The sequence below is a fragment of the Tursiops truncatus genome, chromosome X (assembly GCF_011762595.2).
Source record: "Tursiops truncatus isolate mTurTru1 chromosome X, mTurTru1.mat.Y, whole genome shotgun sequence".
NCBI classification, from domain to species: Eukaryota; Metazoa; Chordata; class Mammalia; order Artiodactyla; family Delphinidae; genus Tursiops; species Tursiops truncatus.
The window spans coordinates 19,447,504-19,463,350 of record NC_047055.1 but is presented as its reverse complement, the minus strand read 5'-3'; the positions used below and the strand labels follow the sequence as shown (position 1 = coordinate 19,463,350).

Genomic DNA, 15,847 nt, shown 5'->3' with positions numbered 1-15,847 from the left:
TGCACTTCATTCAGTAGGCAAGGGGGAACCACCGAGGACTTTTTGGTCAAGGAATTATATGTCCAAAGCTGTATTTCAGGAAGATTACATTCACAGCCATATGTAGGATAGATTAAGAGGAAGAAGAGATTGTAGGCAAATTATTGCAGTACTTAAGGGCATGGGTGGCACGAATGGAAAGGAAGGGAAGATTATGAGAGAATTTAAGGTGGTGGATTGGACAGAAGGTGGCAACTTTTGGATGTAGGATATGAGCAGTAGGAAAGAGTCAAAGATGACTCAGGTCTTGTGCCTGAATAAAATTAAGAGAATCAGAGAATGGGTTTGGGGGTGACTAGAAGATGATGAATTTGGTTTTACACATATTGGATCTGAGGTGCTTGTGGGCTGCCCAGGTGGAGATGTCCTAGTGCTCTTGGTGAGTGTGCAGGATATGCGTGGGAATCTTTTGCAGAGACTAACAAAGACTTAGCTAACCTCTAGTCCAGTCCTGGGAGATGGGAAACAGGATGTATTTTTATGCCTGGGGAGAAAAATGGCATTAGAGGGTAGAGACCTTCATGGGGAGAATTCTCTGTACTAGGACTCCCTAATGGCAGTATGTTGGGAATTTATATAGGCAGCCACAGCAGAGGGTATAACTTCCCCACGCTTTCTTTGCCAATTCCAAAGGGCCTGTTCACCTAGCAATCACTCAAAAATATGTGATACTAATATTTACAATCATGAATAATTTTTATATCTTCCTTTATCAAATTAATCATAGATTTTATAATCAGGGTAAAAAGCATAACTTGGAAAACTATATGATAAAACTAACTGGAAGATATCAGAGCAATTGCAAATATTGTTCATTTTCTTACCTCCATCATTTAAAGGATATGATGTCTTAATTGTTTCTCTATCTTTCTGTATGGTTTAACATTCAAGACAAAAAATTAATTAGTACTCAGCCTTCTAAAAGAGACTTTTGCTGACTCTAGAGCAATCAAATTAATACAGTATCTCCCCTTTCCCCTCATCCCCTACTTCTCTCCTAAGCTCTGGTCTCAATGCTAATATCTATTATTAACCTCTTACTGGATATCTTTTACAGGTACCTAAACTTAACTAGTTTAAAATGAAGCTTATCGTGTACTCAGGTACTCCCATCTTTCCAAACTTGCTACTTCTCTGTCTTCCATATTCTGGTTAAAGGCCTAACAATCCATCCAGTGCTCCATTCCAGAAAGCTTAGAATTGTTCCGTTTATTTCAGATAAGGCTAGTTTAATCCAATCTGATGCTTATTGAGTACACGGCTTGTAACTGAAATAAGGTACATAATTCCCGACCTCAAGAAGTTTATCATCCAGTAGAAAGGACAGGCATATATGATGGAGTATAATGATTTCTGAGATAGAGGTAAGCCTCAGCACTATGGGAGCACAGAAAACCCATACACAAAAATTAAATCATCATCATCATCATCATCATCATTGTCGTCTCCCTTTCTCTGGTTCTACTCATCTGTTGAGTCACCAAATCCTGACATAGTCTGATTCTGAAATATCTTAAGTCTGTGGCCTCTTGTTTACCCTCATTGTCACTGCTTTAGTTTGGGCCTTTATCACTTTTATCTGGACTATCCCAATAGACTCAAAACTATCTTGCTTCTAATCTCTTTTCTCTATGTATCTATATCACACACTGCAACCAGATTATCTTTTTAAACCCAAATCATTCTTATTTCACACCCCTAATCAAAAACCTGCATCGGCTCCCTACTACTGAGAGAATAAATTCATACCTCAGCAAGGTATACTAAGTTCTGTCTTCAACCTACCTTTTTAGTCTGCTTTCCTCCTGTGCCATGGTTTTGCTGGCTTGAACTTTCATGCCTTCACTTAACACTTTAAGCCTGTCTGTAATACGGCCTCACCATATCCTCACATCTACTCATCTGGAAACTTCCCACTCATTTTTCAAGACCTAATTCAATTAAGCCCTCCTTTTATAAAGCATTTTTAGATTTCTCTTGGGAGGACTATTCTCTAAATCTTATGTGCTTCTACATTTTGTACAAATCAAAACTCTTCACTCCTTTGAGTGTAAGGACTTCTGTTTATGTGTGTCTGATCCCTGGAAGATGAGTCCTCAAGAGCAGTGATGATGTCTTTTCCGTCTTTGTATCCTATGTCACCTACTTTCCCCCCTTTTCCTTCCTTCTAGCTTAGCACAGGACCTGGCCCACAGCAGGTTCTCAATAAATGTTAGCTATCATCATCATCATCATCATCATCGAATATTTGTTAGTTTCTGCTCAACTACATGGTACATTTAGCATGAAGCTGACTCAGAACCTTCTCTACCAAGGAGAGGGTCCAGACGTGTGTAGAACCCCATTATTTCTAACCAATCAGTACCATGCCAGTGAAGGGGCTATCCCATAGACAGGAAAGTTAACCAGATAAATAAATGATCAATACAAAGCACCCGAGACATACAGCTTTCTACCTTTTGTTCTGTTGTGTTACTCTGTACATCATGAGGAGAAGATAATGAAGGTGATGTTTTTTCAGGAATATTTACAGAACTATACAAATGGTGAGATGGTCCTATAGCAAATGAAAGAGAAATCATTTAATTTTTAAACTTTATTGAATTATAATTGAAGTACAATAAACTGAACATATTTAAAATGTACCATTTGTTCAGTTTTGACATGTATATAAACCTATGAAACCATCACCACAATCAAGATAAACATTTACATCACCCCCAAAAGTTTCCTTGTGCCTCCTTATAGTTCATCCCTCTCTCTACTCCTGTCCCCCAGGAAATCACTGATCTGTTTCACTATAAATTAGTTTGCATTTTCTAGAGTTTGCTATAAATGGAATCAAACCGGATGAACTAATCATTTTTTGGGGGGGGTGATCTGGCTTCCTTCATTCAGCATAATTATTTTGAGATTCATCAATATTGTTGCCTGTATTAATAGTTTTTTCCTTTTTGTTACTGAGTAGTATCCCATGGTATGGATGCAGTACAGTTTATCCATTTGCCTGCTGAAGGACATTTGGGTTGTTTCCAGTTTTTTGGCTATTATGAATAACGTTGCTATGGACATTGATGTACAAGTCTTTATGTGGACATATATTTTCATTTCTTGTGGGCACATACCTAGGAGTGGAATGACTGAATCATGTGGTAGATGTAAGTTTAACTCAGGCTGCCAAAATGTTTTCCACAGTGGTTGTACCATTTTACATTCCCACCTGCAATGTCAGAGAGTTCTAGTTGCTTCACGTCCTTGCAAATACTTGGTATGGTCAGTTACTTAAATTCTAGACATTTTACAGGGTGTATAATGTTATCTCACTGTGGTTTGGTTTATATTTCCCTAATGACTAATAATGTTAAACAGCTTTTTGTGTGCTTATTTGCCATCTGTACGTCTTCAGTAAAATGGTTGTTCATGCCTTTTGCCCAAGTTTATTCGGTTGTCACATTACATATATTGCATGTTTTTCTATATTTTACACTTTTTACAGTGATCATGCCTTCTACATGTAGGTCTGGAGACCATCTTTTGCTGTGCTCACTTTTGGGGCTTGACAGATGCGAAACAGCCATTATGCAACAGGGCTATTTTTTAAATTGTATATATTTTTTTTCATTTTTGACTCTCTAAGTACAAGACCTCTACCCTAGTCTTCCATAGGCATCCACCTGCCTGGGGGTGGAACTAGGGGAGGGGAGGTTAGAATTTTTAACAGGAGGAATGCCACGATAAACACCCAGGTAATATTCAGCACCTGTCATCCCAAAATACGATGACACAGCCAAGACAGTATGACCTGCAAGCCATGCAACTGTCTCAAGAATTTCCCTAAATTTTATCTTCTTTTTTGTGTAGCAAGAGCCTGGAATACTTAGAAAATTCTCCTTTAGTGTACTGGAGATACCCTAAGCCCACCAATAACAGTTATCTGGGCTCAGAAAGAAGGGATATGACTTAAGAAAAGTTAGGGGGAAAAAAGTCCACTCCTTTAGCAGCTCAGAGATGGTGGGAAAATGGAAAGGTGGTGGGAGAGGCTGGAGAGCAAAGATGGGTCTTCACATTTGGGCCTTGGTGCTTCATAACTGAGGTTAATATGGAGAGAAAAGAAGAGCTATTGCTCTACTCTGTTTTGGACTCTAGAAAGAGATTCTTTCGGCTACCCCCGCCCCTGCCACCTCCTCCTCACCTGGGGCATGACCCAGAAACGTTGCAATACAGTGTGGTCAGGCAGAGCAAGGCTCTCTCTGAAGTTTTGTTTTAACTATCTTACAACTGACATAAAATTGTAAGACAGTTAAAGTATACATTGTGGTGATTTGATATATATGTATACTGTGAAAGGATTTCCCCCATTTAGTTAATTAGCACATCCATCACCTCACATATTTACATTTGTTGTTGTTGTTGAAAACATTTAAGTTCTACTCTCTTAGCAAATTTTAATTATACAAAACAATGTTTTCAACTATAGTTGCCATGTTATACACCGGCTCCTCAGAGCTTATTCATCTTATAGCTGAAAATTTGTACCCTTTTACCAACCTCTCCCTATTTCCCCTTGAGGTTTTGCTTTCTTAAGCCACTCTTGGTTCCCATGTGGTATACACATGGCCCAGAAAGGGCTGAGAATCTAGCTGGGAAGCTTGCCATGGGGAGTCACTAGGCTGGGGGTAAGAGGGCTCCATCCCGAGTGTTAGTGGAGCAGCCAGCCAGAGCTGAGGTGGAATGGGAAAGCCAGAGGATTCTACTAAGCCCAGCGAGACTAGACCATGAGTCATGGCAGTGATGGCCAAATCAGCTGTGAATGACAACAGGCCAAGGACTATCTCAGTGGAGATAAGGGCATCTCTCTGAAGACCAGAGAAGGCAGAGGACAAAAAAGTCATCCAAGCCCCCTTACTTTATTCCACCTCCACGAGGTCATGGAAGCCAGTGTTTCCCAAAATTTAATGTGCATATAATACACTGGGGATCTTATGAAAATGCAGATTCTGACTCAGTAGGTCTGGGGTGGGGCCTGAGAATCTGCATTTCTAATAAGCGCCCTGGTGATGCCCATACTGCTAACACTTAAAGGAGTAAGAACATAAGCCACACCTGTTGCCCCAGACAACATCTTTGGGAAAGCAGCAGAAAAGTGGGGAGGCTCTCTGAAGGTCTGAGCCATTTTGGGGACTCCATAAAGGCAGAATCTAGAGGAGTATGTTAGAAAAATCAATGACTGAGCCAGAAAACAAAAGGAAGGAAGGCACTTAGATCCAGCAAATAGTGCTAGCCCTACATGTGCTAAAGAAGCCAACTCAAGAAGTAGGTTGAAATGTTAAAATGGCAACAGCTACTACTCAGTTGGGCAGTTCTAAAAGGAACAGGGGAATAAGAGTGGTGACACTGGGGCTTCCCTGGTGGTGCAGTGGTTGAGAGTCTGCCTGCCGATGCAGGGGACACGGGTTTGTGCCCCGGTCCGGGAAGATCCCACATGCCGCGGAGCGGCTGGGCCCGTGAGCCATGGCCGCTGAGCCTGCGCGTCCGGGGCCTGTGCTCCGCAACGGGAGAGGCCACAACAGTGAGAGGCCCGCGTACCGCCAAAAAAAAAGAGTGGTGACACTGATTGCACACTCCACTGCTGCAGAAAAATATGTGGCAGAATGAAATACTTCTGCTGCTAGTAAAGTGACAAGTTACTTCAGGCCTGAAAAGTCCAAAGCCTAAGGAAGGGCAGGGTTTTGAGAGAAAGCACTGGTCCAGGTCTTGATCCTCACGAGGTCTTTAGGGCCATAGGCTTCAGAAACATCAGTAGCAAGCACCTCCAGTGAGCAATTTGCAAGGATGATGCTCCAGGTGAAACCAATGAGCTTCCCTAGGAGGCAGAACTGCTGAGCAAGGTATGGGAGCTGTGGTGGCAGCAGTCGGTGAAGCACAGTGTAAAAAAATGCTTTGGGATCTTTTTGGGAATGGAAAAGTACAGAAATGAGATCAGGAGCAGGGGCTGTGTGTGGAGGGGACAGGGCTCTGCACTGGGCTTGCAGAGTTGTCAGCTGCAAAACGTGGGCTGTCCTGTTCAGAGGCGTGTGGAGACAGTGACTCCAACTGAGTAATTAGGACCGCAAGAGCGGCTGTAGCATTGTTGGTAAGCATTACTCAAAATCCATCATTTATAACAGAGGACAGAGGATTTATCCATCTTATAAGCAGAAGCAATCAGTACCAAATCCAGTATTTACACAAATTACTATTTTAGTATTTCTAATCATAATATTACAATTACGTTTTTGTCCTTGGTGTAATTTCTGGTGACCGGCAGTGATACTCATTTCCTTGATCTTTGGATAAGAAGCTTAAAAAAACACAATATTTATTTTTAATAGTGCTGATGACAAAGTTATTCAAGATAGATTTTATTTATCCTTTCATGCCCAACAGGAGGGAGCCATAGCCTAATCTGTATATGGGGTTGTGGGGAGGAATTAGAGAGGATAGGTAGTGGGTCTCAATGGGAGGCAGTTTTGTATCCCAGGGGATAATGGAATTTGGACATGTCTGGAGACATTTTTAAAAATATATATATATATATTTTTTACATCTTTATTGGAGTATAATTGCTTTACAATGGTGTGTTAGTTTCTGCTTTATAACAAAGTGAATCAGTTATACATATACATATGTTCCCATATCTCTTCCCTCTTGCATCTCCCTCCCTCCCACCCTCCCTATCCCACCCCTCCAGGCAGTCACAAAGCACCGAGCTGATCTTCCTGTGCTATGCAGCTGCTTCCCACTAGCTATCTACCTTATGTTTGGTAGTGTATATATGTCCATGCCACTCTCTCGCTTTGTCACAGCTTACCCTTCCCCCTCCCCATATCCTCAAGCCCGTTCTCTAGTAGGTCTGTGTCTTTATTCCTGTCTTACCCCTAGGTTCTTCATGACATTTTTTTTCTTAAATTCCATATAGATGTGTTAGCATACAGTATTTGTCTTTCTCTTTCTGACTTACTTCACTCTGTATGACAGACTCTAGGTCTATCCACCTCATTACAAATAACTCAATTTCATTTTGGTGCTCAGGCTCTTCGTTGTGGTGTGTGAGCTTCTCTCTCGTTGTGGTGTGTGGGTTTTCTCTCTCTGATTGTGGTGCGTGGACTCCAGAGTGCATGGGCTCTGTAGTTGTGGTGCATAATTTTTATGTTTAAAAATTTAATATCAACTTGCCACTGGAAATGCAAAACAAATACTTCAAATATGATGGTACATTTGAAGGGAGCCCTCATTCCTGTCTTGAGATTTCTAAAGTCACAAAGAGTATAAGGCTAGGAAGGTAATAAGGGTAAGTTTCCTTTTGTTGTCCAGCATGAAGAATGTATTTTAATAACTAGATCTAATTTAACTCATTTCCTACTTTCTGGAGACTGGTCGCATTTCAGACCAGCCCTTGAAGTCCAGGTTCAGACCAGACTCGCTCTCTCCATCAATAGATATCCTTGTGAGTTTAGGCCACTTCTGAAAATTCACACTTTAAAATATCAAAATTGGCAAAAGCCTGTCCTCAAAATAGCCCAAATTATTGGTCAAAGCTCACTCTACCTTCTGGTGAGCTTCTTCTTTGACTTTTCTATGTTGTTCCTCAACTCTTGCTTCTCTTTTTACTTCTTCTCCAATCTTTGTTAGAAGTAACATTTCCTTTTTGTTTGTTTGTTTTTGCGGTACGTGGGCCTCTCACTGTTGTGGCCTCTCCCGTTGCGGAGCACAGGCTCCGGACGCGCAGGCTCAGCGGCCATGGCTCACGGGCCCAGCCGCTCCGCGGCATGCGGGATCCTCCTGGACCAGGGCACGAACCCGTGTCCCCTGCGTCGGCAGGCGGACTCTCAACCACTGCGCCACCAGGGAAGCCCAGAAGTAACATTTCTTTTGTTTTCCATTCCTAAGGAGCACAATGTCATGGTAGTCAGCAGGGGTTCTCTTTCATAATCTTTTTTTGTTTTGTTTTGTCTTTGTCAGTAGGTGAATTAGGTCAAATCAAGGGCCTTACAGAAATTTGGACAACCATAATGAAAATCTTACATTGGCTTTAGAATGGGCTTATCTTACTGCTTTTTTATTCAGAATATATTGGTGGATGCAACAGAATGGCAAAAGGAAGGAAATTATTTTCTTACTGGAAACAATTCAAACATAAGCCCGGCTCCAAAGATGGATCTAAAAAGATGCTGGCAAGGGGACTTTCTCTTATGGATTTGGGGGGTTATCATATGTGATCTGTTGACCTTAAATGTATTTTGACAGAGAACCTAAACAAGTAGCCTTGTCTGAATGTTGAGGAGTGAGAGTACAGGCATGGTTATTTTTCACTAGAGTTAAATTCTAAAACTTTAAGAGCAGATGAAGTGTGACTGTACTGTGATGGATATATAATGTGTGGTATCAGTCTCACTGTATTAACTAAAAACTTGTCTGTTATAACAGTGATATAAGATTAATAGCAGTTTATTATTTTAAAAAATTATAAACAGTGGTTTACTTTTTAGACCTGAAATAACTTCAGGTAATATGGTGGGACTGTTAAAAATGTTTATAAATAAAACAATCATGCACAATTTTCCCATCAACATTTAAAATTTGGTGTTTCTCACCTCTTCAATTTATCTACGGAGACTAAGTTTTCTTAGAATGTGGTCCCAATGTCCTCTTTCTTCTTCCTTTATCTGGAGTATGTTCTGCTTTTCTGCCATGTGTTCAAGCTTGTTTAATTCCCTACTAATCATATCTAAATATCTAAGTAAAAGTGTAAATATAAGTGAAGATAAATTGGGTGTTTCCCTTATGATGGTATTATCTATTCTGACATTCCCAAACCACCTTCTGGGTTGCTTTTTATTTCTTGAACTACAGGAAACGTAGAGATTTTCAGGGACTTTTAAGCTAGTCAGATCCACCAACTCACCATAATGTACTAATTTTATCAGACTCTGTTGTTGTGGCTGGGACAATGGCAAAATATAGAACTGAGTGATTAAAAGCATTTTACACGGGGATTAGTCATAACTCAGGAGTTCTGGGAACATGAGTTTCCAAAGACAGCTGAAATCAACTTAAGCACTGACTTCAAAAAACAAGTAGATTTGAATTTCCTTTAAAAAATAAGTGGGTACTGGCCTCTCTGTAATTCCCAAGTTCTTGAACAACCTCTCATGTATAGATAGGTCTGTAGACTACTAGTCTGCCACTCTGGTGAATCAGTATATATTCTGGCATGTCATGACATGAATCCATGCAATATAAGAGCCAGGTGATGGAGAACTGGCCCCCATCCCTGATAAAGGAGAAAGAGGAGGAACTATATATAATTCATCGCTTTGCCTCCTGGGGCATGGGCTTGGCCGCTGAATGGTAACATTGAATGTGTGTGGGTAATAGCTGAATGAACATACACAGTTGGTTGGGGAATAACACCTGTTTATATTATCATCAGATGAAGTTACAGCAACTCTCTCTTTTTGATCTTGCAGTAATTTCCTTAAACTTAAGTTTGAAATGTGCTAATGACACCTTCTTTCCTCTGTTACTATGGACTTGGGTTTCCCAAGGTCAGGGATCTGTACTTTGGAATTGTTCTTCAAATATCAGTTTGTCTTACCTCTTGGGCTCCCTAGTGACTCCAGTTTCTCAGGTAGAAACTCTCCTCCCTAGCCATGGTACCAAGGTTCCCAATCCCTGTTACCTCTTAATCTCCTTTCCTTTCTCTCCACATTGAAGACTACAGGAGATTAAATAGTGTCTAATACTTTTTTCATTCTGCTTTCAATTATTTCTAGTACTTTTACAACTTTCTGGGGTCCACAATATGTCCGCAAAAAGATGCATTAACTTTGGTCATACCTCTGCTTTATTAACAGCTCTTGGTCTGGAGTTGTTTGTATACTTTCCTGTAACAGCCAGTCTTGGAACTGTGTATTGTCATAATTGTCACAGGCTCTCTTGGTTTCATACAACTTATTTACTTGTTTTTCAATCATTTTCTGAGAGAGAAAAAAGAATTAAAAGTTTTTATATTGGCCAGAAATAACCCTGTTCTTTGATATGCCTTCTTATGTTTAGGGCTTGGTAAACTTCCTATAGTTTACAAATGGTTAATTAACCTGCATTTAAGTCTAGTGTGGCTCCACTCCAGATAAGTGAAAATTTCTCTGTAAGTGAAAGGCAGAGGTCTCATTTTTATCTCACAGATATTTAGAGATATTTTTTGATTTGTTACCTTAATACTTCTAGGTCAGGATATCATTAAGAAAATATTCTGTATAAGACCAAACCTTTTTTCTACAACCTACATAAAAACTTTCTTACAGGCCTCAAATAAAACAAATTTAAGTGTTTAACTTACTTGTTCTCTTATATAGTTTCTTTCAAAGTCTAGTTTTAAACTGGTGAGATACTGCCTGTACTTATTCAATTCCTTCAAGGTACATACAACCTATAAAAACAAAACCCAAAAACCAAATATATAAATAGAAAGTTGTAACAATCATGAAACTTCCCAGAGAAGAGAGTCATAAGAACATTCATTTTAGTAACAATTTTGGGATCAAGGGTAGTGATAGCATATTTTGGTAATAATTTGGAAGGCAATATCTCTCTATAGTGGTTTATCACCAGGCAATTTCTACCTAAATAATATTATTTCAATAATATGGTTCACATCATAATCAAGAATTTACTATGCTTAATGAATTTGTTATTAAAACACCAGTATAGGGCTTCCCTGGTGGCGCAGTGGTTGAGCGTCCGCCTGCCGATGCAGGGACACGGGTTGGTGCCCCGGTCCGGGAAGATCCCACATGCCGCGGAGCAGCTGGGCCCGTGAGCCATGGCCGCTGAGCCTGCGCGTCCGGAGCCTGTGCTCCACAACGGGAGAGGCCACAGCAGTGAGAGGCCCGCGTACCGTAAAAAAACAAAACAAAACAAACAAACAAACAAAAAAACCAGTATAATAATGATGTTAACTTTCAGAAGAATTTATTCTATCAAGCTGTATTCTGCTAGGTTTCCATTTTGTCTCTAGTCTTCTCAAAGGGTATAGGAAATATTCCTTGACAGGTATACAGTGCCATTATTACTTTTAGAGCCAGAGGAAAGGCACTAATAATACAGCTGAGAGAAAATACATAAATAAATAAATGTGTATGTATATGTCTTTACATATTCAAATCATTTGGTGCTTATCTTTTGCTTTTATCAAAGAAAAAAGATCAAGTGGGAACAATTTTATTTAGAAACAGCCGCCTGATTTCTCTTTACTCAAATACTGAGTAATTCATTGAGTTTTCTGTTAGGTATTCTTTATTGCTCAATTAAAAGTTGACACAGGCTCCCAGTGAAGTACAGAAGCAAGCATCTATCAAGTCCATATGTTTTTGCTGGTTAACAGGAAGCAGGATTCAACCCACCTTATTATTGCTGGTGACATAGCCGCCTTTCTTTAATCTCCTCAGGATATCCTTTCGCCTATAGTATATTTTTAAATGTGGATCATGCAGGCTTTTATAGCTTGTTTCCAAAAGTTGACAATAAGAATCAGTCAGGTTAAAGTCATAAGAAGGTTGATAAAGCTGCAAACACACAGATTCAAAAGTACTACGTGTAAAATGAATGAAAGCACACTTTTAAACCTCAATTTGTTGAAGTGATTAGGCTGTTTGTTGAAAATAAAACATGCAAGAAGAATCTGAAGTGAGGGAATACTCCCTCCTTCAGAGGGAATCTGAAGTGAGGCTGATTTGGGTAAATCTAATGCCTTTCTCTTCCTCTCTATCAGAGCTGACTTTAGGCTGGAGGTGGCAGCCTCAGCCTCAATCCCATTCCTGGACACTGAGATATGGCCCTAAATGTTCCTGTAAGGTAGGTAGGATACTAAATATGAGCAGAGGAGCAGACAGGAAGGGGCATGATGGGTTCTAGCTTTGTTTTTCCATTGAAAAGCTTCTTTTGTAAGTTTCTGACTACTTGATTGATGCCAGCCTCTTGTCTCTCCCAAGGGACCTATATAAGGAAGCTGGATTCCCTGACTACCAATGTCTTCTTAAAAAGGCAAAGAAAGACATCCTTCTGGGCAATGATTTAATTTACAGTGAAACTAAACAGGAAGCCCATATCTTTCCTAGAAGAGAAACAATCAGCAGTGATGGCAATTGAAACAGTGCTGCAGTTAGTGGGTTGATTATTGCTTCTTTTAGATGTTGACTTTTGTTGGTGATGGCATGTGTTGACCAAACCTTGGCTACTGACCTATCAGGAAAGAACAAATCCATTCATTAAGGCCAGGGTAAGCTTTCTATTGTCAATCAAAATAATTGGTTTCCCTGAACAGAAGAATTTATTATGTCATCACTACCTGCCGGTGGGAGATCATAGGGCAGACTTTTAAAAGTAGGCAAATTGTTCTTTTCACTTAACGTGGTATCTTTTCCTGAAAGCAAAGTGTCAAGGTTAATTGGCAAAGTATTTACTATTTACTTTATGGTAAAACCAATTTAAGGAGTTTGTGAACAGGTGCTACTCAAGTATAGTATACTAATAAGCAAATTAATTTATAGATAAATTACTTGAGAATAAGTTTACTATCAAATGTTGAAGGACTATAGCCAGTATTTTATAATAACTATAAATGGAGTATAACCTTTAAAAACTGTGGATCACTATGTTGTACACCTGTAACATATAATATTGTACAGAAACTATACTTCAGTTAAAAATGTTGAAGTAATAGGATCAGTTGTCAGGTTTGGATTAATGAATAGCTAGACAGGTACATTACATTGTTATATTTTAATCTTATTGAAAAGAAGACAGTAGAATACTATAATTTCCCTTACACTTGCATTCAAAATAATATGAAAGACCTTTAAATTACATTTCTGTAGCACTCTGCTAAAGTGGTTTGCAGTTCAGGAAGCAGCAAGGTCAGGTGAAGGAGCATGGCCTAAGAAATCAGGAGACTGTGGTTCTGGTCTAAATTCTGCCACCATCTACCTGTCATAGCTTCACCTTAAAAGGTGGTCATGAGGGTAAAGTTAAGTTGAAAAAAAAAAACAACTAAATGTGTAAATATAAAGTCTTACTTCCTTGAGGAGATCTTGCCAAAAGACAAAGAAGGATCCCACTAAGTTAGTCTTTACAGGAGTTGAATATAGTACCTGACCATGATTAAATGCATATGTTTTGGGCTTCCCTGGTGGTGCAGTGGTTAAGAATCTGCCTGCCAATGCAGGGGACACGGGTTTGATTCCTGGTCCGGGAAGATCCCACATGCCACGGAGCAACTAAGCCTGTGCGCCACAACTACTGAGCCTATGCTCTAGAGCCTGCGAGCCACAACTACTGAGCCCACGAGCCACAACTACTGAAGCCTGCATGCCTAGAGCCCGTGCTCCACACAAGAGAAGCCACTGCAATGAGAAGCCCGCGCGGCACAAAGAAGAGTAGCCCCGACTCGCCGCAACTAGAGAAAGCCGGCGCGCAACAACGAAGACCAACTCAGCCAAAAATAAATAAATAAAATGAATTATATGTAAAAAAATAAATGCATACGTTTTGGGGGAATCAGTATAATATAGAGCAAATCAGTATAATTAAGTATGGAAAAAAATCAGGAAATAAGAAGTAGCTAACAAGTGAATAACAGAATAACACAATATAAATATGGCAAATAAAAGATATTTGAGAGGGCTTCCCTCGTGACGCAGTGGTTGAGAATCTGCCTGCCAATGCAGGGGACACGAGTTCGAGCCCTGGTCTGGGAAGATCCCACATGCCACAGAGCAGCTAGGCCCGTGAGCCACAACTACTGAGCCTGCGCTTCTGGAGCCTGTGCTCCGCAACAAGAGAGGCCGTGACAGTGAAAGGCCCGCGCACTGCGATGAAGAGTGGCCCCCGCTTGCCGCAACTAGAGAAAGCCCTCGCGCAGAAACGAAGACCCAACACAGCCAAAAATAAATAAATAAATATTAAAAAAAAGATATTTGAGGAAGAAACCAACAGAGAGGGCTACATTTACAAAGTAAAAAGGAGTGTTATTGCTAGTAGTGAAATAGGCTTTGAGTATGTTTTAGGAATGCTAATTCATGGGAGTGGGTAGAACATATTGGGTTTGAAAATAGAAATTATATTGTTTTCCAGCAATAAAACTTTAAAAAATCATATATATTAGACAAATGTCTGAAATACCAAGGAGCCCTGTACTCATCCTTGATGACACCCTAGAGAGTGGAAGGGTAAGGATGTCATAAATATTCCTGTAGAACCTTTTGCTATTGTGATCAAAGCACACACTCAACCAGAGAGTTCTCAACCTCCTTCAGGCTTGGCCTAAAGCTAAGGACAGTGTGCGGAGTGTTAGGCAGAGGACTTAAAATGTGTAAAAATGTGAGTGCAGCACTCTGAACCAGTAATAGTACTTTCAGTGCTGAGTGAGATAGTGCAGGCCAAGGGCAATGTAAATTCTAAGGAAGAATGAGACAGTTGGGGGTTGGGACACTGGGGAAAGGCTTCATATAGTAGCTCTTGAAAGATGGCTCAAATTGAAGGTCAGGAAGGGGAGGAGTGCATGCCAGGTTTCAGGAGCCAGAAGAACAAAGGCACAGAAGTAGGAATTAGCATGGTACGTGTGGGTAGGCAGAAAAAACCCCGACCTTTCAGAGTTGAGGCTCTGGGTTGGAGATAAAGCTGAATTGGGTGGCTGAGGCATATCATGGGGGCTTCTATCATTAAAGTGAGGTTCAGACACTGAACACTTCAACTCATTTTAACTTCACTTGGTGTGTGAAATTGAAGTTGACTCAAAGCAGAATCATAGCAGTGTTTCAAGTTTAATAGCAAGCTGAAAACAGTCAAGAAAATCACTTCAGCACTATTAAAAGTTAGTTTACCTTTTCACTTAAATTTGTAGGCAGCTTGACCCCAAGAGGAAGATTCAATAGATGAGCAGCTCCCACCTCTGGAATGGGTTTTTTTTTGAGAGCTCTGTCAGATATAATTAGAAAGTTTCTTTTTTTCTAGAACTATTCTTTTAGTTTAGACCAATCTACTTAAACTTCAATAGGCTAATACCTCCAAATAAACCAAAGAATCACACACTCAGGGTTGAAAGAACCCGTCCTGCTGACAACCTGGAAGGCCTCCCAGTTTACCCTGGTCACCAACCCTATCTCTGAGCACCGTTCAGAGCTAATCCAGGCCAGAGGCAGCGCTAGGCACTAACTGCCGGGGGCCTGGGAGCCAGAAGCCAAGCGTCAAAGACCCATCCCCACCTCTGCTGAGATCTCCCCCTCTTCCATCTGACCGCCCTCCTTCCCTTCCGAGACCAGCCCCGGATCCCGGAGGAGGACCGACTGGCCGCCACTCACGGAGTCGCACTGCCCCCTGTCGGCAGTTAGGCTGCTGGCAGCCGCCTTAGCGGCGGCGGCTTGGGCAGTGTTATAACAGTTGCTGAGGTACATACAGATCCATGGCCATACGTCAGCCCCCAGGGGGCTGGGGGCTGGGGCGCAGCAAGCAGTCTTCCTTTCTTCTCTTCACGCACACCCTTCCCGCTCCACGCCCACATCCAGTCTGGGCAGCCAAGACAGTGGTCGCCCGGGTAAATACATTGAGAGCCGAGGCTGCACTTGGTTTGTTGGGAATTTGTACTTTGTCTCCCTGTTCTTTCATGCATCTTTTTATTGTGCTAAAAGTGCATAACATAAAATTTACCATCTTAACCATTTTTAAGTGTACAGTTCAGTAGTATTACATATATTCAAATTGTTATGCAACA

General features: G+C 40.7%; 1 protein-coding gene across 1 annotated transcript in view; it reads right to left on the bottom strand.

Annotated features, from left to right (window-relative positions):
- LOC101316611 (fibrous sheath-interacting protein 2-like) overlaps positions 1-15,530 on the bottom strand; it is a 58,753-nt gene extending 43,223 nt beyond the window's left edge. The window contains 9 exon segments of the mRNA XM_073799572.1: positions 7,442-7,542; positions 7,627-7,726; positions 7,953-7,963; positions 8,673-8,814; positions 9,919-10,058; positions 10,421-10,510; positions 11,484-11,645; positions 14,961-15,028; positions 15,374-15,530. Of these exon segments, the coding sequence (XP_073655673.1) occupies positions 7,442-7,542; positions 7,627-7,726; positions 7,953-7,963; positions 8,673-8,814; positions 9,919-10,058; positions 10,421-10,510; positions 11,484-11,645; positions 14,961-15,028; positions 15,374-15,530 (971 nt within the window).
- Between the last annotated feature and the right edge of the window lie 317 nt (positions 15,531-15,847).